General features: G+C 38.9%; 2 protein-coding genes across 3 annotated transcripts in view; both read left to right on the top strand.

The window, feature by feature from the left end:
• The window catches only part of LOC120951611 (tyrosine-protein kinase Drl), a 57,221-nt gene extending 50,188 nt beyond the window's left edge, over positions 1-7,033 (top strand). For both annotated transcript variants that reach the window (XM_049608048.1, XM_049608049.1), the window contains exon 13: positions 5,664-7,033. In XM_049608048.1, coding sequence (XP_049464005.1) covers positions 5,664-5,775 — 112 coding nt within the window. In that variant the 3' untranslated portion in view covers positions 5,776-7,033. The remainder of the gene's footprint in view (positions 1-5,663) is intronic.
• Positions 7,034-9,841: 2,808 nt separating this feature from the next.
• LOC120950360 (uncharacterized) lies at positions 9,842-10,982 on the top strand. Its single transcript, XM_040368338.2, has 2 exons — positions 9,842-10,139; positions 10,221-10,982. Exons 1-2 carry the CDS (start codon positions 10,016-10,018, stop codon positions 10,568-10,570), a joined length of 474 nt encoding a protein of 157 aa, XP_040224272.2. The 5' UTR covers positions 9,842-10,015; the 3' UTR covers positions 10,571-10,982.
• The last annotated feature ends 13,418 nt before the right edge of the window (positions 10,983-24,400 follow it).

The raw sequence follows: 24,400 nt of genomic DNA, 5'->3' as shown, positions 1-24,400 counted from the left end.
ATTGGATGCGATATGTTTTTTTTCTTCGTACGGTTTGATGTGCGTTGCTGTTTTGATTTATTGGTTTTGAGAGCTGTGGACTTTTTTTTGCGACACTAATTTTGTTTTTATATCGATGGCGTTTTATTATACTTTGTTTGAAGTTGGATTGTTTGTTTGTTGTTGGTGTCATGTTTGGTTAGCCATTTGTAAGCATTGATTTACATGTATCACACCGATATATACTTTTTTCCTTGATTCGTTCGTTGTGATCAAGCTATTGAATTATCTGGTTTTTATGGGTGATTGTCAGGATTTCTTGCTCGTTTTTAGCTGTTGTTATTGTTTGTTTGTTTACTTTTAATTTGCAAATTAACCTTGTTTCTTGGACAAAACAAACCTCTCTGTTTTAAATGTTTTATAGAGCATTGCGCTTAGAAGAACTAGCATTTCTGAGCATCGGTCTTACGCTTACGGTCTTGCGATATCCGTTATCTCGGCCTACTTGTTCCCTTAACTTGGACTCTCTCGTTCCTTGAAGATGCTCTAAAAGGACTTTACAGGACTGGTCGATCAGTTTCATGAGGTACAGTTCTAAAAAGGGACAAAAATGCCTCTCATCATCTTCATCCAGAATGCGGCTAGGACTAGGTTTCGTCAGATTTGTAACAATATTCATATCCCAGTGATCTTTCTGACTGCTGGTATTTAGATTTGTGTTACTATATAGATGTGCCATAGGATCATCAGTCGTGGCAAGATATTTAAATTGAACGGTACAGTTTTAGTTTAAATGCTGCTATCGATGGTGACCTTTGACCCGAGATGTATGAAATCTTAGACAACCTCAAAAAGGCTATCCGTACGTCATTCCTTCAAAAGTTTTGCTGGTGATCCATCAGTTTGATCTTTGTCTGTTTATCTGCATTGTGAGGTTCTCTGCCACCTTGGAAGGTCTCAGCTACATTCACAGTCAGATTTGGTTCTAGTCTCGTCCGGCCCGGCCTCCCATTTACAAGAACGAAAAATTCTACTAACGAGGCTTTAAACTTAATCACAGAGGACGTGTGACCAATTTTTGTTATGCCAAAGCAGAAGGAGAAAGTATCACATAGCTAGAACTAGTCTCATAGTTCTTTTTCTATGCAATTGGCAATACAAAATATTTAAAACAAAGGGAGTATTACAACACAAATTCATAACAAACAAGACAATATGAAATCACTGTATTTTTAATTACAAAAAAGTAAGGCTCCTACATGTATCTCTTACATGCATTTCTTATTCACTTCATAAAACAAAGTACATATGCCACCCAGCGAACACTGCTCGCCGCTTTGTCGAAGAAACCATTGTCTTTGTCCACTGTCGCACCACCAATCTCTGCTATTGTAATGCAAATGTTGTTCTATCGCTTAAACCTTACCCTACTGGTGCCATTGTGCAAATATGTAGCATAAAATTAACAAAAGTTTAAGCTGCAATAATTCGCCCCATGCCGCCACTCTCTTGTTCTTTGAATGTTCACAGTTTCTTTTTTGTGAGCTGCATGAAATGCGAACTGCTCCATTAGAACGCTGCAGATGCTTCACGCCACCGAAACGAAACAATGCTCAGCAGCAGCAGCCAAAAACACGAGATGAGGACAGCAAAGCAAACAACATGCCAATCCTTTTTGGCCGTTGTGTTATGGCCCAAACCAACGGAACGGCTTTTAGGCATTGTCCCCCCGTCCCTCGCGTATCTGTTCCTTCGCCTTCAAGAGGCCACTTAAGCACTTGACCATTGTTTACAGCTTTATGCAAAGCAGAGCCAACTGAATAATGAATGCTTAAGCACTTGCGTCATATTTTCGGGCCGTCCCTCCCCCTCCATTCGCCGTAACATTAGCGGAATGGATGGTAAGGCCCACCTCCGAACCGGTTCAAGAAAAGGATAAGCCAAATGGCGTACAAATTATAATCTGTCCTTCTGTCCAACGGGATCGAAGAAAAATGAACAGCACTAACGGAGAACACAACAGTTGCACTGACGGGTAGAAGATGGTTTTTGATCTTGTCCTTGGGCTTTGTGTTGCTGGACGACATCCGTATCCTTCACCAACAAACGCTGGCTGACGATGGTGCTGCTTTTGCTCGGGTACGTGTGTTTGTGTCGTAGATTATTTCAACTCAATTGAATCGAGTGCAGGCTTCCGGGGCCGTCGGGGATACAGAAGCAGCCACAATTTGGTCATTACAACGAGATGTAGGGGAAGTAATTGAGATAAATAAATTCCCCTCGCCGAAAGCGACAAGAAAACCTAACAACCACACAAAACTATCTTCCATATCAAGGAAAGAACCACACAAGAAGAAGAAAAAAACACCGCGACCAGCCCAAAGTGTATGTCGCCCGCAAGCTAATTGAAAGACAAATTAATCACTTTAGATTTATTAATTCAATTATCGTGGCATCCGTTCCGATTCGCGCCTTCTCGTGAGGGGAGAACCGCACACTTTATGAAGAGCGTTTCGGGCAGTTTCCACTGTATATGTCTGTGCTAATAAATTTTATCTCATCTCACCGACGAGTCGAGTCCAGCCTTGGGACGTTGAGTGACGCATAAAATTGTCCCAGCTGGTTGGAGGGTTGCAGTGGACGAATGATTATCATCTCGCGCGAACGGTTTATTTGGACATAATTTTAGGGTTTTACTATCCGTCTGACAGTGACGCTGTGTCGCTGTTCATAAAATGCTAAGCTTGGTGTAAGCCGTAATGGAATGAGGTCTATAGATTATCTAAGCATAAGGCTTTTGTTTAGCAATTTAAAGGGCTGTATTGTAGCTCTCGAAATCCTGTATAGTCTACATAGGACGTTTAGGCCAAAAAGATTGTCGTTTTAGAGCGCTTAATTTATTGTAGATCTCATTATGATCATAAGCTGTCCCCGTGGCACTGTCGACGAGTGGTATGCAATAATAGCATGTCCATCGTTGTTTCCAATTTAGAAATAAACTTTTTCTTTTTCTAGTACCTTTGGAAGCCTTACTGTCTAGCTTGGCATCATAGATCCAGTGCAACGTAGTTCATCTGTATTTATTGAGACAGAACATTCTAAAAACATTGCCTTTTTTCGTGGAAAATTTTTGCAGCATTTTTCCTTGCGTGAAACTATGTACAAGTGATCATTGTTTCCCAAACCCTTACTGTTGCGGACGTTTTTTGTGCTACGATAGAGCACGTCGATATGACATGGCCCGTTCAACAGTAATTCTCCAGGATGCTCGGTCCCTTGCTGCAGCTTCCCATCCATGCAGACATCCGATCTCCGTCAGGTCTCGCTTCATCTGGTCCAGCCATCGAGCTCGCTGTGCTCCCCGGTGCCTTATGCCGAACTGGGGATCGCTGTCGAACACCTTCTTGGTGGGGCATAAGTCCGGCATCCTCATGACATGCCCCAGCCATCGTATCCTGCCAGCCTTCGCCACCGTCAGGATGCTCGGTTCGCCGTACAGCTCAGCAAGCTCGTGGTTCATCCTTCTCCTCCACGCTCCATGCTCGAACACACCGCCAATGATGGTCCGGAGGATGCGTCGCTCAAACACGCCCAGAGCGTTTGCATCCTCCGCTCGGGTGGTCCAGGATTCATGTCCATAGAGGACCACCGAGGGAATCAATGTACGTTATATCTCACATGTCGTGCGGGCTTGAAGTCTTCTGGATCTCAGCAGTCAGTGAAGCCCATAGTATGCACGATTCCCCAGGACAATGCGCCTCCGGATTTCGCTGCTGATGTCGTTGTCCGAAGTAACGACCGTCCCGTGATAGCAAAACTCCTTTACGACCTCAAGACTGTCGCCGTCAACTAATACACTGCTTCCCAGATGGTCTGAGTCACCAGCAAGCAGGTACTTCGTCTTCGTCGCATTGATTCTCAATCCAATTCATGCTGCTTCGCGTTTGAGTCGGGTGTACGCCTAACACACCTATGGTGGTGAATATGAGGCTTTCTTTCTACACTATAAGGCTTTATCAAATGCTATTTGAACCAATATTGCATAATATGTTTATGAATAGCTAATATCTTATGAGCATCAGTCAATTAATCGAAACACCTTAAAGGCTGAGCATTGAATAATGCAGACTTCTTCCAAATGCTATCTAAACTTCAACATTCCGAACCTAAACTTCTGACTGCATTGCACCACAGAAACTAATAGACAGGTGTAGTGTTTGGTGTCGTAAAAACTGCCTGACGATCTCAGTCGAGAAATGTAACGTGATGTCCTTTGATCGTTTAAAACCCCCTGTGATATTTTACTACAAGCTACTAGGTGCTACACTAGGACGCTCGCATGTATGACGCGACGCAGGGGTCAGGTTAGACAGCAAATTATATTTTTGTGTTGAATATGAGACACTTATCAGCAAAGCCCAGAAAATGCTCGAATTTATTAACCGTCACTCATCCGTTCTTCATTGTCTAAAGCCCGTCTACTTATCGTTTGTCCGGTCTGTACTTGATTATTCAATTCAATTCATTTCAATTCAAGTTTATTGAAATTGTCAGCCTAATGGTTTAACAATTCCTAAATCTAACTAATTCCTAACTTAACCTATCTTATTTTTTAATACTAAAGAGAACTCTGAGCACATGAAAATAGATAGATAGTTAGATTAAAATAGAAACTTAAGAAAAGAAGCCGATCTGCTCAATGAGAGTGGGAGCATCGATATGACCATTGAGCATGCGTCCGATGAATTGGATCCATCCAGAACAGACAGGATCAACTAGCACTGAAGAGTATTCGAACGCTGATCTAACTGAAGAACAATAAAATGACTTGAGGCAAAGTGGATCATTATAGTTCAATTATTTGATGCCCCTATGCGACTCGAATAATAAGCACTTTGTTGTCCATGTTTCGAAGATTTAGCCTATCCTATGTGTATTCTGATTTTAATCGTTCGATTGAATATTTTAAAAATCACCTACTAGCCCTTTTTTATCAACTTGACGCCCGCTCTTGATAAAATGGTTAGTTATAGTGCAGAATAATACAGGATAGTTTTAAAGTTGCTCATGCTACCTAATAGCTAAACTTTTGATTTAAATAGTTTTCAAAATCGAATATAAACCTCTCCAACCAACCGATGAGATGATGCGCACCATTTTGTTGTCGCAATTGAAGCGCAATCCATACCTAAACCTTTCTTTTAATTGAATGTCAGCATTTCGCTTTCCGCTATTGCTTTCTCTCTCTGTTCCGAGTTTCTCCCCTCTTTCACTCATTAATTTATTTAAATTTGAAACCTTCCCTCTTTGCGCTACACATGTGCAACACCTGAATAAATTATCGCCCGGAAACTGCAGCTCGAGCGACTAGAGAGAGAGAGAGAAAGATTGGAAGAAAAAAATCGTTTAAATGTCATTTCGTTATTAAATTGCATTACCAACCGAGCCTCCCCGATTCGACTGGCTGCCGATGGTGTACTATGCAAATTACTTTGAAGCTTAAAACATTTCCATTTTCAGCTCCTCCAAAAAAAAAAAAACCAGCCAGCCAGGAATCGAAAACGGGAAGGGGGAAGAATTCTAACGATCGCGTTTTTCATCTTTTATGCTTCTCTTTTGCTTCTTCTTTCACCCTCCAACCACAAACCGCTAACACTAATGCTTTTCCCCGTCTCTTTCGGCAGCTACACGGTAATGTCCTGTTGCTGGCTTGCGGACTACAAGCAGCGGCCATCGTTCCCCCAGCTAATTGCCTATTTGCACGACTTTCATGACGACCTGGGCAAGTACATCTAGGGTGTGGCTGCTGCCCCAGGTTCCAGGGCTAGCCAGGTTTCGATCAGCCCCCGAGCGTTCGATTGAGACAAACAGGGAGCAGCGCAGTGGCACAAAACAAATGGCCGCCCCCGATGGTTCGTCCCGTTTTGGCTGGAATCGTCCGTGAAATTCCACATCACGTCTGTGGCTGGTGCATGCATACGGAAGACACTTCAGCACATCAGCGCGATGTCCGCCGCGTCGCGATGAGAAGAGTTTTACCACATTGCCACACAGCACAGCAATCGACGACAAAACGTGACAAAATGGTAGCCGCCGATCGATTCGCAAAAAAAAGAAGCGCAACATGTCGGTTGTGAACGCAGCTGCTGGGGAAATATACAAAGAAGTGGCATCGGAATTGATGCAATATGGAGGAGGCGAACTCGCCTAAACTCAGGCCAACGCAGCACCAAGAGAATGTTCCTCAATTAATGGTAAAAATGGAAGAGTTAGACAAGAAAAAACCGCGCCATCCTTCGTCAGAAACTAGAACGTATAACTAAAAATTCGAGTGAAATGACGGTGGTGGTGGTGGTGGTGGTGTAGCACATGTTGCACCGGAAGCAACATTGTCCAGTTAAAAAATCACACACACGGTACGTACGTAGTTAGAGGTACGCTTGAGTGGATCGATCGTATCTCGATTGAGAAATAGCAGTTAAGTTAACGTAACAAAAAATCGTTATATATGTCGTTAAAGAAAAATAAAGTGGTGTAAAACGATGAAAATAGAAGCAGTGGAAATGAAAAAAAAACAAAAACAAACAAAACGAAGCGACTATGAGAATATCCGAGAGAATGAGTGATAAATCAAAACAAACGACGACAACACAAATCAAATAAAGTAAAGTGGAAGCAAGTTGGAAGTTTAAAAGCGGTAAAATCAAAATCGAAAAACTAAAATAACAACAAACAGCAACAACATCAAAACAGTGTAAAGAAGACAAAACAAACACATAGAAAACAACAGTAAAAAGACAACAAAATCGCCCCTAAAGATCGAATAAATATACACATGTTTACACTAAGATGTACACATATTTTGTTACGTTAGTAAGTTTTTTACATGTATAAACACACGTAGCCAAGCGTCACACGCATATACGTAGAGCGCGCAAATCAGGAAAAGCTACAAAAGCTGTAAGTAGCAGCGGTAACGGAGCAGAAAAAAACAAAAATGTTTCACACAAGAGTTACTAGCCTAACTAGCAAAACACACACACGCAAAGCAAAACAAAACCTCCAAAAAACTAACCAAACCGAAAATCCAGGTGACAAATGTGCAGAACCTGCTGGTGCTGGTGAGCTTTTCCGCGCTACATTTACGTTCGTGGCGTTAGTTTTGCTTCGTTCCTTTCCTGCCACACGCGCACTGCACACTGTGGAATGCAATTTATTTTCATCAAACTAACCAAAACCTTCGCTCGGTTTACGTGTTCACTCTTGCTTTGTTGGTTTGCGTTAACCGATTTTTCGCCTTAGCGACTTACCTTTCCGTGACCCGTTCCCTTCTACTCTGCAATGCCGTCTTTCAGCATTCAGCAGCAAACAACAGCACTGCAACTTTACACCGCTAATAAACTTTTCACTGTGAGCTAACACACAATTTCCAAATGAGGCTGTATGCCAACAAACAAACCACCCCATAATGATGCCAGTTAAGATCAGGGAAACGAAGAACGCAACACAATGGCATGGCATGTTCACCTCTTCCACGCTTCTCATCTCACTGCTTTGTCGCTTTCCATTTCCATTTTCACTGCTTCGAAATGGAAAACTAAATTTAAGACACATGGAAAAAAGAAGATAAATCAAACCACACTATTGGAGCCAAACAGGGTAGTAGTTCTATAGGGGTAACAAACAAACAAACAAACAAACAAAACGAAGAAAGTTCATCTGTTTCACTGTTTACTGAACAAAAAATTGAGTATGTTGTAATGGGCAGTTTTCTCATTCAAAGTGGGGGGAAAAACGAGCAAAAAACACTAAATTGTACCGCGCCCAACAAATTTCGCTGTGTAGTTAAAGATAGTTAATATATCGCAACCGAAAAGGGCAAATCAAAACCTACACACTTTAAGCGTTTAAGCCACTCTGTCTCTTTCTAGCACTCACTTACTTAAATCTATATTGCTATAATGCGCCTAATATGACTCCCCATCCTCTGACCAAACCCTCTCCCAATGTAATGGAAAATACGCTCTATCAAACGAAAAAGATGTACGTAAAACGAATTTGAAACATTTTCAAGCCTCTCTAGATGTTACACTATCATATACCAATGACATGTAATGGTGCGAATGTAGTGGATGGTTTTTAGTTTTGTTTTACTCGACATACACAATGATTTTGTGATATAAAAACCATTTTCATGTGCTTCACCAACAAAACCGAATTTAAAAAAGCACATTCTATTTTGAATGTTTGTTTGCTAAAGTAGACTTGTTTGCGGTTTGTTCTTTCCCTTGAAATAGTAGTGTGTTTCTGTCTGATATTGTTATGGAGTTAATTATTGAAGTTGATTTTCTTTAACTATTCTGTTGTTTTTGAAAATGTTTGCTTATTTTCTATTTTATTAACATTTCTTTGGCTACTATTTCCTCTGCACTGTTATTTATTCGTGTTTTTGTTTACTTATCAATTTTAAATTTGTTTTACTTTGGTTTACCCCTTGCTTTCTATTTTTGACGACTTGTTTACTTTGGTAAGTTTAACATTGTTGAATTTATTTACTTTATTATTCTACTAATCAATTTTAATTGTATTTGATTTTTTCTGTTGTAATATTACTGTTGTAGTATCCTTATACAGTTTGGTATAGATTTTTGTTGATGTATTTGTATTTTTTTCCTAAGAAAAACTTATTCAAATGCCTTTGTTTTGAACATTTTCGATTCCAACCTGTTCCATGCAAATAACATCGTAAAACACATTGAGCAGTAACAGAGCATATTACCGTAGCTAACAATACAGCGCAAAACTAACCCTCATACAAATGTTCCATAGAGTCCATCTGGAAAAAAAAATCACGTTTCTTCTTACATGTCTTACGCACATTGGCATGCACTAACCATAGCCACCTCGCACACGCACCCAATCAAAACACTAAACTACTCTGCGCGGGTATGGAAATCAAATGTAACAGCAGAAAAAGGTGTACTACAGCCTCGGTAGCATAATTGAACGGGAAACTAACAAACAAAAAACGAACCACTTTTTAAACTACTTAAAATCGATGTTTGTCGTGCCCAAAATGTGTCACCCTTTCGTGTCGATTTTCTTCTCGTATCTGCTGTAAGGTAGGCTATATCTACATCTACACCTAGGATCTAATCGTTGTTTCATCTGCATTCATTGAGGTAAGAAGGGCAGGAGATGCATGAAACCACTTTGGTTATAGTAGCTCAACCACATTTGCACAGCCAGTGAGGGGTATAGGGCTTGCGCGGCCCAAAAGCCACTACGTTGAAGGGGAAAACACGATACGCAAGGAAAGTTACCACGAGCTAGGATGTTAAACGATGCTATGCAGATATCCGTTTGCTGTAGCTGTATGTTGAAGGCAGAGCGCTTCACCAGAAGCCGTACCATGAAATGTGACGAATAAAGAAACAGAATCTTTATCAACTCAAATGTTGATTGTACCGAACAGCAGCAAATTTTTTGTCTAGATTATCCGAAAACATTATTCATTTTAATTGAAATCAGTTGTTTGTTGCATGCGTTACATTCATTTTAAAAGATTTCAGCTAAAAGCTATCGTGAAAGTTCAACTCGTTTTCGTTTTTCCATCTTATACCAGTTTAACGTTCAATTCAAATATTAGCGCCATTTATCCGTTTCTCCGCTAACGCGCCCTCTGGTTTTGAATGTTAGTAACTACAGCTGCCAAAGCAATATTTTGACGCGCTTTTCTACGAAAAAGCTCCCGTTGCATTGGACCAAACTCACACATTCATACGCGCAGTGGCCGCTCGCTATGTGTCTTTTGTTTCATTGTGGCGTACGAATAGTTAATCGCTCTTTCTCTTTTCTACAATCTTAACTTCAGTACTCTGACTATCGCGTTCCTGATCGCACACGGCATGGAGAATTACCTTTAGATTTTGTTTTAGAATTGTATGATCAATCTTACAAGGAAAGCAGCAGTTGCAAAAAGCTCGTAGCAAGTGCGATAATTTTGGCATTTCGTAAGGTGCGAATCAAATAATCAATGGCTCCGGGTGGATATGGTACAATTGGCTGCAATCGGAAACGTTTGCTAGATGCGGAGGAACGGCAGACGAAACTCCGTCCGGAAAGTACAATCGCACCGACAAGCAACTCTCCAGCACCTGGTATGTTCTCTGGCTAGAAACGAGCAGTTTGTTTTGGTTTGTAAGAATGAAGCAATAATTTTGTATGCGCTTTGCTTTTAGATGAACCTGTAACGATGGCGGATGCTTCGGAAAGTGTACCGCAGCAATCTGTACAGTCCACTGATAGCTTGGAGGAAAGCGACGTCGCCGTAGGTAGCGAAGACGAATGGAGCATTTTTGACAGTTCTGATCCGTACAGTGAGACTGATGACGATACTGAAGACAGTACAGATGATGAAGACTATGGATCAAATACGTTTGTTCAAAATCTTCGAGCTTGGGCCATTTCTACCAAGCAGACACGGTTTGCACTAAACTCTCTGCTAGCCTTGCTGCGGGAGCAAACAAACTTGAAGGTGCCGAAAAATGCCCGAACGCTGCTGAAAGTGCCACCCAAGCCGAGTACGTAACAAATCGATCCTAGCAGACCAAAATATTACTGCTAAAAAACTGCTTAGCTCCGTTTTTTTAAGGAACCAGAATACAAACCATGCGCTACTTTGGTTGTATTTTCTTGTTTGGTGGATCTGCTATTGTACAGTGTAGCGGCAAGCCCATTACTGTGGCCTAGTTGCATGTGAGTACCAAGCAATGGTTTTTGTTCTAAACGCGGAAGTATTTCTTTTGTATTAGAACTTATTCGCTTGATGTCTGGTGGAAATCTAGATAAAACAAAAAAAGTTTCAAATTTGTCTACGCGCCATGATTACTAACACACTAGAAGAACACTAAAATAAATCGAAGGAAACACTATAATTAAACTAAAATAATTGGAAATGGACGGGAATGGTACTGGTAATGGTCTAATAAAAATATAATGAATACAGCAAAAAACATTTTTTTCTTTTACTACGATTGCGATATTTTTAATTTCCCTTACTCATACTTAAATACATTTAATTTCCCTCTTCAGTTATTTGATATTATTTATGCCTCAAATGCACAGATCTTAAACAATCGCTACACTAGGTTGGGATCGATGCATCATAATGCAGGGCTGATAATACTTAACCTTTCATCGAATTGCTATTTTTCTGTAATATCGGGTGGGACGGAAAGTTGGTTGTGAAATTTGTTTGAAATCAATTTCTGAAGGAAGCTAAAAGGGAAGTAGTCTGAATCCGCGTGGAACCGTCAGACCTGACTGAAATTATCAGAAACATTTCTATTGTCATTGATCCGAAGCAATTCTAGACCTGGTTACCATATATACACGTAAAGTACAAGCCGTAAAACAGCAAAGCGAGCTTGCAAAATAACAATTCTGTTTCTTCAATGATTCCGGACAATTCCAGAAGATTTCAGTCGATTCCGACGGGCTTCGACAATTTTGGACGATTCCGAACGGTTCTGGGTGGGGTTGTCGGTTCAAATCCCGAATCAATCAACAAACATATTTCATAGTTTAAATAATGAATAATGAATTGAATAATATTCATACGTTCGGGGAGTCATAACATTTCAAATATTTCAACATTTCAAGGCAAGCAACACATAGGGCTTAGCATAACTTGCTGCAGTTAGGGTTTCCGTTCCGCCGGTCCCTGGAGACTGCCGTAGGGCAAAACGTGTTAAGCAATTAACAGGTTTGGTTTCTTGTTCAGAAAAGGACTTTGCGGTAAACGTAAGAAAGAATCTTCAGATTTCAGATTTATCTCATCATCATCGGACGCAAATTTGTAGCAAGAACTGTTTGAAAAAGATAGACAATACACAAGAAGCCAGACATATTATTATGAATCGATTGAACTCAGCGTCAAAAAATGTGCTGGAATCTATTTAATCTGGATTATCCAATGGGTTTAAAAATGAAAAATAGCAATGAACTGGACAAATTGACTTTATTTCGTAAAGCACACATATAATAACGCAATTTCTTCCAACACATCAAATAGAAATATCTATGAAATAGTGAAACGTAATGTAAAGAAAAAGTAAGAAATCCAAGAAAACTAAGCTGCACAACTATACAAAAATATATAATGATGCTAATGATTACGAAGAGGAGCACAAAAAAGGAATAAGAATCAGAAGGAGAACATGATGGCGAGCATGCTGATGAGCAAGAGGAGAAGGAAATGATAAACGAGCATGAGATCGAAAAAGGAAGATAAAAAACCGAAGGTTAAGAGCGTAACAAAAATAAAAAAGAAAAAGAGACAATGATAAAAAAAAATTGGATGTCATTTTTACAAAGAGTCTCGAAATAAAACATTTTGTAGCATCTATTAAGAATTATATTATTATTACAATTATTATTACATTGCTATTATTACCATTTTAGTTAATAGTTATAAAACATTGAAAATTTTGTTCATATTGAACAAAACTCATTATTTGGTATGGTATTTGAGCACGCCGCTGGGTACTTTATTGAGTAATATCATTATAATTTTTATGATAATACAGGCGTATTAGAAGACTGTGAAAGATGACTACAGTAAAACGAGAAAAGCCAAAAATATCAAAAACTTCCGCAGTATTAACTTCTTAACTTAAATTAAAAAATAGCATAACTTTTCAACGCGGGGTTATGTTTGTTAAACTTATCACTTGTGTGTAAAATGAGTCAGTTTGTTGTTCTTAAAATGTTTCGTAGATTCGTTCTTTTCATGTCTTGTTGAAGAAAATGTTATATTTAAATTTTTAAATAAACAACCGACGGCAATTTTTTAGTATCAAATTCCGTATTTTCAATTACAAAGTTTTTCGATTTGCAAATTCGTTTTTAAATGTAAATAATATTTGGCATACTTGTGCAAAATGTGAAAATATTATTAAATAATACGATTTGTGGTATCTTCTTGACTATATCCCAGTAACATACAAATATCACCTACTGGACCTAAACGCCTGAGCATTAGTACATAAACTTATCAAGTTTATTTTTGAGCCATATGATGAAAGAGCAAATTCTTTTTGTATGAATTCATATAACTTCAACAATAATTGTAGTAGTTTTAAATCATTTATTTGCTTTCTATTGTTCGCTTGGTGGGCATAGGTGTGTTGAAAATCTGATTCTAATTAATACTTTGTAAACTAAAAAGGGATATCTTACAAAAACTCTAGGTACATTTCAATCTTAGTCATGTTTATATTATAAATCAACTACATTTTATACGCGTTGTACGGCATACATTTGAGCGAACGTGAGTACCGAAAAGTTCATACGTCGCTAGCAGCCGACAATGCAAACAAAAATAAAGGATTATGAAAAATATAGATCTTTAAGTAACATGTATTTCTGCTATGTGTGTTGCTGATGTTTGTCTTAGGATTGTAGTAACACTTTACACTTTAACATATGTTTGTTTTCTCCGAAATTAGAAAACTCTTATGTAGCCGAGTTCCGCAAAGTTCATACGTTCGCTCTGCGTTCGACAATTTGTAACTCCTATTTTTGTAACGGATGACAGGAAGCAGGAAAAAGGTGTGTATCGATATATAAGGATATGACGGCTATTAAATTTTTAGTATTAAAGTTTAATTTTTGTTAAAGTATTCAAATAAAGAAGATCGTTTGAATATTACCATATAAATTGCTTTGTTGCATTGTATATTGCGATTTTGTTAATGTTTGCTTACATGTTAATATTTGCTCTGTAACTACACATAAATTTAAACACTTCTCCAATATAACTGCTATATAAATGCTGTATAACAATAATATTTTCATCTTCAAAATTAAATGTATTGCTACTATTAGCTCAAACTATTTTACATTCAAAATGGTTGTTTGTGTGGCGTAGGTCTGTTTCCTTCATTATTCCAAAATTACGATGAGAACTGCCTGTGCAAGATTTCTTTATTAAAAAAATATGTGATTCTTACTATGTATGACATACATATTTGAAAATTAGAAGATATATATTTGATTTTTAAAATATGTGTATAATCAAACAATCCATTCGTTGATAACTTCAAAGAAAAACAAATCCATATCCATATGAATATGATTATTACACCATGTCTATGAGAACCAAATGTTCTTTTATTTCTAGAAATTTTTCAAAAATCCATATGGTTATTTTTCCATGGGAACAAAACTGTCATCAACTTTCTACTTGCCGTCGTCCTTATTTGAGCTAACTAATATGTCAACAAATTAAATGCTTACATTAGGAGATGGGAGTATGTTAGACGGATTATAAGGAAATCGATACGTTATCCAGCCTGATATCAAGCCGAAATTTGACGGAAGTCAAATGGCATATCTAAAATTTTGATTACAACAGCGTCAAATCGGATTGGCCAAATTGTGCGGCCACTTTTTGCATCAATTTACAATAAGCTTTTTAACTTTGAAACTATCGTCGTTACGTACGATACATCATAATGCATTTGAGATTATCCGAATTATCTATGTTCATACAAACTATTTTACAAAGAAAATAATTTAATTAATTATCACACGAAATATGCTGGCATTTTTCTGAATTTAATTTTAAGCAGTCAATTAAAAGTTATGATATTAATCATTACAAGACCTTCAACCAGTTGGAAGGTTGAGTTCCGATGAGTTCATACAGATAAATCGTACCCGTAGTTTGATTGGCTTCAAAAATATTACACATGATTTGAGTTAGTGATATTTAACAATAATACAAACCAAAAACTAATCAATGGGAAAAACTCCAATGGCTTGGAGGAATCATACTATTTTCATATTTGTATGATTTATTATTCACTTCCCTACATAGATGAGTACCGATGAGTTCATACCAACTGAGCTGTAGTACAGGCTGACAAACGCTTAACAAGTCAATTAAACGCATTATGCGCGGCTAAATCAGAGTAGTGTAAAAGCATAACATAATCTTATCTGATGTTTACTGCATGTCTTAAAAAAATTGATAAAATCAAATTCTAAAATACGAATACTTAAGGCACCGCATAAACTGAACCTTTCAACTTTGGCCTTAAAACGGGCCTCTTTCGACGAACCAACACAGCGAAAGCTGATTCACGCTCAGTTCCTCACACACTCACACCGGGGTGCAATCTTGTGGCAGTGTGCGTTGATCGCCCTCAAGCGGCAGAAACCTTTAATTGAACTAAGCTGGGTGCGTCTTTTCAGTAGAAATAGACGCAAAATTGCGTTTTTTGAACCTTTTTTCAACTCGTTTTCAATAATCTGATGATGAAATCTTGTGACAAAAGTACAACAGAAACTAAACCTCATATTGAATCTGAGAAATCTTGACGAATTTGTTTAAAAATCGAGAAAAATCGAACATCAAATAGGTAATTATTACAACGTTGCCGTTGTGGTAAATACAACGATAGGCCCTTTGGAAATACAATGTTCTTTGGAGCTTGGCTCGGACAAATATTCTATAGGGTTGACACCATTTTACATTTATTATAATAGTTCATTTATCTATTAGATACGACATCTGAAGAACAAAATCTATTGAACAGCATTATTTTGCTACTACTTGTTAATTACATCTCTCTTGTGCTTAAGATTAAGGTAAATTTAAATCGAATTGAGATAAACTTTTGCTTAAAATAAGATTATTTTTTAACCAGTATTATGGTTCACTGGAGACGTTTTGTCTACTTTTGTCGAATAAAGATATTTTTAGTTGTTATGAGCAATCGTCAAATGTTGGGTAGCGTATTTCGTAGTCATATTTATTTTATTAGGTCACCTGGGTTGTATTAAACCTTCTGGCATCATACAATAGTGGCCATAGAAATTACTAAAATAACGCATGAGATATTATACGTTTCCTTGGTATAGTGATCAGAGTATATAAAAATGAAACACAAATTCCTGTAACTATAATATGCTGACGATATTATTTTTAATATCTTACTGTGTAAAACCATACATTTTCTTCTTCCTAAGCATATATGCGCATGCACAAAAAAAAATCACTTCAGCGTGAGTACCGATGAGTTCATACGGACAACAAAGGGCATGATGATTTCACTTGAAAAAATAACAACTCAAATAAGCTTACACTACCATAAGGCATATTTATTTTCTTCAACATTTCATTAATGATAGGCAATACCTCTTAATCTACTTTTAAATTTTGTTGTTAAGTTTTTTGCTCTTCACATCATTTTTGTAAGTTCCGCAAAGTTCATACCAAATGCTACTAAGATATACAATTTTATGAATAAATCGTTCAAAAAACCCTCCTTATAAACCTGGTTACATTGCAAGATAACACTTTTTCTCCAATCTTATCAATTGCTTATCTGTTGTTAAATGGAACAAAACAAATTGGAGACGATTTCCACGAAAAGACCCACACTTCCAATAACAAAGCGACTTGCACATCGAAACAACGGCAACAGCGCATCCGTTCGCATCCCTGAGCACCAATCGTGTGCACGCATTTTTTGTGGTGTTGTACACCGTCAGTACAGACCCACCAATACCATCACAGTTTGCTGCGTACAAAAATGCTTCAGCGCACAGTGGAAGTTTATGGTGCGTAATTTGATACTTGATATGAAGATCGACACGATTAAGAGAACGAAAAGTGAGTATTTTGCAGGCTTTAGAGGATAGAGGAGCTTAAAACAAGAAGACAAGCACTAACCACTTGTTGAATAATTCTTATTTTATATACATCCTAATGTGAATGGTCCGCTTTTTCTAAAATAAAGAAACAAATTAAACCTGAAGCTGGATTGAATTTCGATTGTCTCAATCCATTCGCGAGGTCGTACCCCCATAAAGCGGACAGAGGAAAAATTGTCACTGCGGCGTCGTCGCCCCGGAGCGCGACTGGATGTCGCCAGACTCCAAGCTGGTGGCCTTTTGCGTACTGCTCCATCTCTTTCCCACCTATTGACACTGGCACGTTCACTCGTACAGCCTTTTAAGATTGCCTGTTTTAATATTCGAAGGCCGCGGCCAGGCGAGCGCGCTCTCGAGCGCACACGCACGCTGCTGATCATGATCGCGCCTCATGATCTGATTGATGGATTTCGCGCGTCGATTGTTGGCCGTGTTGTTTACCCTTTTGGGTGGACGGATGGACGATGGAAGGAAAGTTTTATTACTTCGTTGGTTGAGCGTTCAAGTTTGCTGTGGACGGTTTTTCGACCGCGCTTAGCGTGAATTATGTATTCATGATTTTGTGTGATGATTTATTGTGTTTGATAGATTTTTATAATCAGGAAATGGAATTAAGTTTAGACTAAGAACTTAGAAATGGGTTTGACCTTCTCTATCGCAAACAATCAAAAATATATCGTAAAATGTACAATAAGAGTATCATTTACATAAAATAGAATATAAAATAGGAAGTAACGAACGTTGACTTTTAAACCCGAAAAAACAATACGGTTAAATGGTTCTAAATACACCATAGAACAACTAAAGACAATAAACAACGATAAGATATTGGTTTTACTTTACTAAAAGTGAGTATTGAATTGATTGAAATGAACCACAAATATTAACAAGATACGTTTGATTATAAAATTGGCTAGAAGCAAACGGATGTTAACAAAACTTAAAACGTTGCTCGTAAAACTCTTGAAACTAAGGGAAGATACTAAGATAAGGATTAGTAAGAGCAAATTACAAATTTCAAATAAAAAGACATGTTCTAGACTAGATATTTCACTGGTACATCGAAATGAAGCATCAACTGTATCTACTCGCTGAAATGTTTTGCCTTAAACTGCCTGGAGTGTAGTTAAAATAACAACTATTTCAAAAGAGCAGAAAACAAAAGCAAATGCAAGAGAACAAAATTCAGATAAATTTAAAAAAACCGATTCTTGAGTTTACTGTTGCCTACTTGCTCATCGCCTCATCGCATGTACATCGCCTGTTGTAAGTTAACATTCCCAGAATTTTCACCAATGATCCAAGCCCCTCAGGCCACAAAAATAACAACTCCCATGGGAAAAATCACACGAATCGACACGGTCTCACATCCTCTTTGCAATCTCCCCCTTACATCAACACTGCCCTCGCCCACCTCCCCAACCAACCTATTTGCTATCTATTTTAATGTGTAAGAGGATGAAAATAACATCCTCCAAAGCAACGCGGTGCTGCGCGCGCGCTTTCGAACGGTTCCAACAAACGATCAATTTTAATTCCGCCTCAAAAACCTGCCAAGTCATTTAATTATTCCACGATGTGTTTTTTCCTTCTTCGCCTTCTTTTTCTTCTATCCCCTCAACGTATGTGTGAGCTCTCCCTGCTCTCACCTTACCGTTCACTGTTCCTTTTCTTCGGCCAGCTGGCCAGTTCTTTAACGTGCTTCGCGTTTCAAACGATTCAGCCTCAGTGGCTCGATTTGGGGGGACTGATGGTTTTTACTTGACCATCGTTATCGTTTGTTTTCAATTTCGGCAAGGTTGTTCTAGGGTTTTCCTCAGTCTACTTTTTCTGAGCAAGTTCTCTTTTAAGTTCTTTTTACTTTCAAGAAGGCGACGGTATAGCTAAAGGAACGAAGGGCAATAACAAAACTGTCATAAACTTTTCTCATTATCGAAGCGTAGCGAAGGGACGACCTCTCTGGATGGTACGAAAACAATGTCCACAATCTACCACCTACCTAGGGAGGAAGAAGCGTGGATGGAAAAGTGGAAAAAAGCTTATCAGTGGCACGGACAAACGGCAAGAAAGTAAATTTAAACGATAATTAATATCCAGCCGGATGCTGTAGTTTTTTGCAGCAGGCGAAGTTTTCTCCACACCACCATCAAAATAGTACGATTAATTGTTGTCGTCACATTTAACACAAAAAATCTATTCCTTTCGTGGTGCATTTTTTTTTGTAAGAATAAGTTTTGAATTGTTTGTGGTGATGCTGTTTGTCGCAATCAGCAGAAGGCGTTGATGCATAATTTAGTGTAAACAGCTAGCTTTAGAATAGAGCGAGAGAGTGAAGGAGGATTTCATTGAATGTGGAATGAAAATAAATGCTAAGCGTCTGCTGCGTCTGCTGACTCATGCCGGCTCACATGAGCGATGGCGATTTGCAAGAAGGAAGTTCGATTAGATACAAACACTCTCTCGCGTTTGGAGGTTGAATTCATCCATCAATCGAGTGGCAAACTATTTCTAGAAACTAATAGAATCGCTCGGCTGGTACGCGACCAGTCTATTTTTGCACGTTGTTGTGTTTCTACTTGTTTTTGTTGTTGCCTAGGCTCTAGCGCACACAGACCGCGAGTGAGTGGAAACGTTCCGGATGATCGCCAGGTAGTGAACTCTCCGGTTCGAATCGATCCACATGTGCCAGTTCAATGCTCGCGCTTCGCATCACTCAACGCCCAAGGCCTCCGTGCGTATCGATATCAAAGTAGGCGTATGCTGCGGAGTTGGCGGGCCCTTGGTGTGCGCGAGCATCGAGCACAAGTATCTTGTGGTTGGTCGCATGTGCGTTGGCGGAGGAATTTGAATTGAAATTGATTTTGATGTGATTTATCTTGCTCACTGTTTCCCATATGTATCATCAAAGAATATAGCTTAAAGTGTGTAGAGCGGATACAGCTAGCAGTGTTTCAAGAAACTGAATAAATATAAAACTTTCCAGAGTCATGCTGTTTTCTAACTCTGAATTTTGCCATTCTGAGAGAATCCTATTCTGGATTTCAGGATAGAACCCCGCATGAACATGTTATCCATACGTGCATTTATGTTGTAGACTTCAAAGAGCATTATAATTTCAACCTGCTAAAGGACAAGATTCATCTTAATTAATGGCTTGTAATGGTGTTACGTATCTCCTTTTCCAGAAATTCATCCTTAGAATCTAGGATCTGTGAGTGTTCATATCTAATTTATGTCTTTTGTTGAAAGAAATTCTGGCTTCAGGACCTTGAACCATTAAATAGTACACATAACTGCAGAAAGTGCTTTGTTGCAACTGTATACCTAAATTGTGACCCGGTGACTGTAGGTGGATCCTCATGTTACTTGAGTAGATATCAAATGTAGATGACCAGTGAACTTCTCTCCATTGTCAACATCAACGATATATCAATAAATTGAACGATATTAAACAACAAGCATAGGACATGTTGTAATTTTGCAAAATTAGTGTCAAAATTGGACTTGGATTCTTGGAAAATGGCACTTGTACGGCATAGTTTTTCATATTTCTCAAAGATTTTGCATGAAAGTGAAGAGAAAAATGTTAAGAAACGTTTAAAAAATCAAAATCTAAGCAAGAACAATCGATGTTGAATCATATACAACAACACTCAATTGCTTGAGGCTAACAGTTAATCTTCTAATATCACCACAACTCCTCATAAAAAGTTACAATTTACTTTTCAAAAATCAATTCAATCAACCGGTCAGCGCGATTGGTTTATTGCTTTCCACTGCTTTATGTGCTTTGTTTTAGCCCAGAACAAAGCATCGTAGTTGGTGGGAACCTGCCCTTTGTTCGTCCCAACGACCAGGTTTCTTCCACCAGCGAAACAAAACTTTTACAAACCCCGATGAAATTTAGATTAATTCGCTGGAGTTTATTCAATTTATTATGCCGTTTGTGCCACTACGACCAGCTCACCACCGATGGTTGGGGTTCGGTCACTACCGTAACGAACAATGATCTTAATCAAATAGAAGAGCGCGCCCTGTTGTGGCGGTGGCTGCAGCGAAAGCACGAAAGCTCTAATAAAGCGGAAAGCGAACTACAAGAACTGCAGCCTTCACAAGACAACGACGCTGGCGACATGATATGATACTGTGATAAAAAATCAATACTCGCCACTCAAACCCGTTCGTGGAATATTAAACATTTTTGCAATACTTTGTCCACATTCCGATGCGGCACGGAGCACTCCACAGCACTGCACAGCCCTAGACGACGAGCGAACCTTTAAGGAGCAGTTTGATGGGGTTTGGGGAAACAGGAGAGTAAAACAAAACCCTGAAATCCCCCCGTTTTGCAACCTTCTTGTGGAGTGTGTTGTACACATACATACAGATACAAAAAAAAAGAAATTAAATTTACCGATAACAAAAGGGTAGAAAAGCATTTTTATTCCATCTCCTGCTCCCTGCGGCCATCCTGGTAGCTCCCCCCACCTCATCAAATACGTTATCCTTTTTATATTGTTTTACGTTCTGTTTACTCCTCATAAATCTAGCTCCACTGGCATCCGCTCTATCCGGTCCGGTCTACATGACCAGTAGCAGCAGCAGCAGCAGCAGCAACGGCAGCAAAAAAAAAACATAGCAGCAGCTTCACAAGCGATTGCCGCTTTTTTCGCTTACTCGCTGTACGAACAAAAAAAAGGCTTTAGGCTATCGGTTGCGACGCATCCGTCGACCAAAACACACGCTTTATAGCATCATAAACCGCCAACAAATGAATTCCTACAGCTATGCTGCTCCCATCGCACTCCCACCTCCATCGTAGACGACGTTGCAGCGTTGTATCAGTTTTTTGGGCTCCAAAGCCCGGCCAAGTTTTCTTTTAATTTTCTCTCAATTCCTTTCGGCACACCGCACTGTTGCGGTATGTCTCCATCGGTCTCCGTTGTACCCGTTATTACCGCCCCGGCCCTATCCCACCTGGGAACCCAGGGAATAGCCCAGGGTTCGCAGTCTGTTTTTTTATTGGGTTCGGTTCCGAGGTCCTCCGTACCTAACGATCTTCGCCATGTGGTCTTGTTGTTTGAGGCTACAACTCTTCTGTAGCTATTTTGTATTACGCTTGTGTATGTGTTTTTTTGTGTGTGTTCACTATGTAGCCTTTCCCTAGCTACCGAGCCATACTTTGGAGCTTTTTATGGAGCCATCCCTTGCAATAGCGCTAGATAGCCGCCGGGGTGCCAACGGAGCTGTATGCGGCGTAGCATAAGGAACGGTTCACGTTGGGTAGTGAGAAAGTGATGACTCCACAGCGCGCTTGCATGTTAGTGGATGCAAAATGTGTGGAAGGGATAGTGCGAACGAGCTGGGAAGAATCGGCAAGGTTGTTGCGAAAGCACCTCAGCCACCGCAGCAATTGCAACAAAACTTGTAAATAGATGACGTTTCTTTATATTGGCCGAAGAGAACACTGGGCAGTTCCGATGGGAAAAAAGGGACACGGTCAAAAATTTGCGCTGAAATAAGCAACAATATTTATAGTATATTTCACTTAACTATTGTTTTATAGAAAAATAGTTCGGCATTGATCGTATTAGGATGGGGTTTGAACAGTCAGACTTCCCAAGAAGTCCCTCAAGGGTTGAAATCTGAAAGGATATTTCATCCCAAATACCGCAAATTGTTCCCGAATTTAGTGGAGTGGTGTAAGTTCAATGGGTCCATTGATAAGTCATACAAATTCTACGAGCAAATGACACTCTTGACGTTAATAAACGATAAGTTGATGAACCCTTTGGTTCAGGAAATTGTCTTTATCCAGGAGAGCTTTGCTATCTCATCGTGTCAATAATGTTTCTTTAATTCGGTTAATATTTTGAAGAATTTAAGATAATTCTGATTTCCAGGAATACCTAATGCAGTATTTCCACAATAAATTAAATGAAAGACAATTATGTAGTAGTATGAAGGACGTTAGGCTCTATTTAGGTCATGCTAATGTTGATATTTATCTTTCAATTTAATTTTTTTAATTAATGTCTAATCTATTTCATGGCAATTGTAATGATATGAGTTAAACTATGGCTTTATAAACTTCCTTTTTCTTCTTTTTGATAACAACCTTAGATGATGGTCGCAATTTTTTTAAGTAAGTTTGTATTTGAATAGTTTAATCTAGGCATGTACTTCCTTATCATATATAGCTATTGAGATATGAGTAGATTGAAGTAATTTCTCTACTAGACCTTGACCTTTTCGCAGAAATATTTAGCTCATCTATAAATAGCTATATTTAGGCTTTTAGTCAGCTCAAAATGCAGCTTAATTTCAAAATAATTGCCATTAAATTAGGTCCATAGTTGGTGGAATACATCTTTGTCTTTCTTTATATCTTCATTTTTTACACGAAAGTTCATGATATTGCAAAAATCCTTAACCTTCTTTATTTTATACCATTACCAAATTTACGTTCACCAGCTCACTTGTTCACTGTGCAATTGTTAGCCCTGCGCACGGGGATTTTCGCGAAACACTGCAACATTACTCCAAACGTCAGCATTCTGATCCAAACGATGATCATTGCCTCACCCCCCTCTTGCCTTTTTTCGACAACGGGGTTGAAGCTGCCCAGTACGACAGTGCCATGGGGCAAGTGCGAGAGTGATTGAATAATGTGGTACGAGTGTGTGTAGCACCAGTAAGCATCGTAATGTAGCATCGCAGCTCTCTGCAGACGCAGTGTTTTTTTTAGCAAACTGCTGTTTTTATTACGTGCCCATTCACCGCAGGGTAGCGAAATGGGAGGAACGACGGCCACGATGACAAGACTTTTGGAGTGTAGCAGCAGCTTCTCGGGTTTTGTAAGGTTTTGGTAGCTTGAAAAAAAGAGAATAATAAAAAAGAGCACCTTTTTGGGCTATTTTTGAGTTGTAGTAAGCAGTATGTTTCGCTTTTTTTGCGGTGTTCCGTTCGACACTGCTTGACTCTAGTCGAGAGGCAAGCAAATTTCGCTAGCGGATTATCTCTCGGATCATCGGTGCTGGGATCTCAGCTCCGAGACTTCATTTTGTGGCATCGCGAGTCTGTGGGTGGGTTGTAGTAAACCGTGAAGGATCAAGCGACAGACGTGAAGAGCTTCGTTGCGACCACAATTTGGAAACCATATTGCACCATTAAGGAGAGAAGGGAGGAGAGAATTATGAAAAAATGTCTTCCCAAAGTTCGTTTCACTCAAGTTTGCTACGTTGTCTAGTCGTTGCTGGTAAGCTTCAGTATCTTTTTTGAGCTTTTGGAGAAGCATCAACCGCTGAGCAAGTTTGATTTATTGTTGGAACCTGTGCACAGCTATCGTTCAGTAAATCTTTGGATTCTCTTTTCCTCTGTGATGTTCACTAAATATGCAATATCCTTAGTTCAATAATGGTTTCATGTATCTGTAACATCGATCTTAAACGGTTTCAACAATTCCTTACTTATTGAAGACAGCAAAACGGTACGAAACGGATCACTTTAATCAATTTTGCTGCAACACTTCACTATCACTTATCAAAATTAATTTCTCCTTTCATGAGGTCCTTGCCCCAAATGCTTCAACGTAACCAAGAGAAGCAAAATTATGAACTATTCTTTATTTCCAGCGGGAAAAATGGAAACGCTAGGCAAAAACAGCACTCCAAAAGAATGTAGAAAAATCAGAGAC

The sequence above is a fragment of the Anopheles coluzzii genome, chromosome 2, assembly GCF_943734685.1.
Source record: "Anopheles coluzzii chromosome 2, AcolN3, whole genome shotgun sequence".
Classification (NCBI taxonomy): domain Eukaryota; kingdom Metazoa; phylum Arthropoda; class Insecta; order Diptera; family Culicidae; genus Anopheles; species Anopheles coluzzii.
The sequence above is the reverse complement of the archived record's forward strand: the minus strand, read 5'-3'. Positions and strand labels throughout refer to the sequence as shown.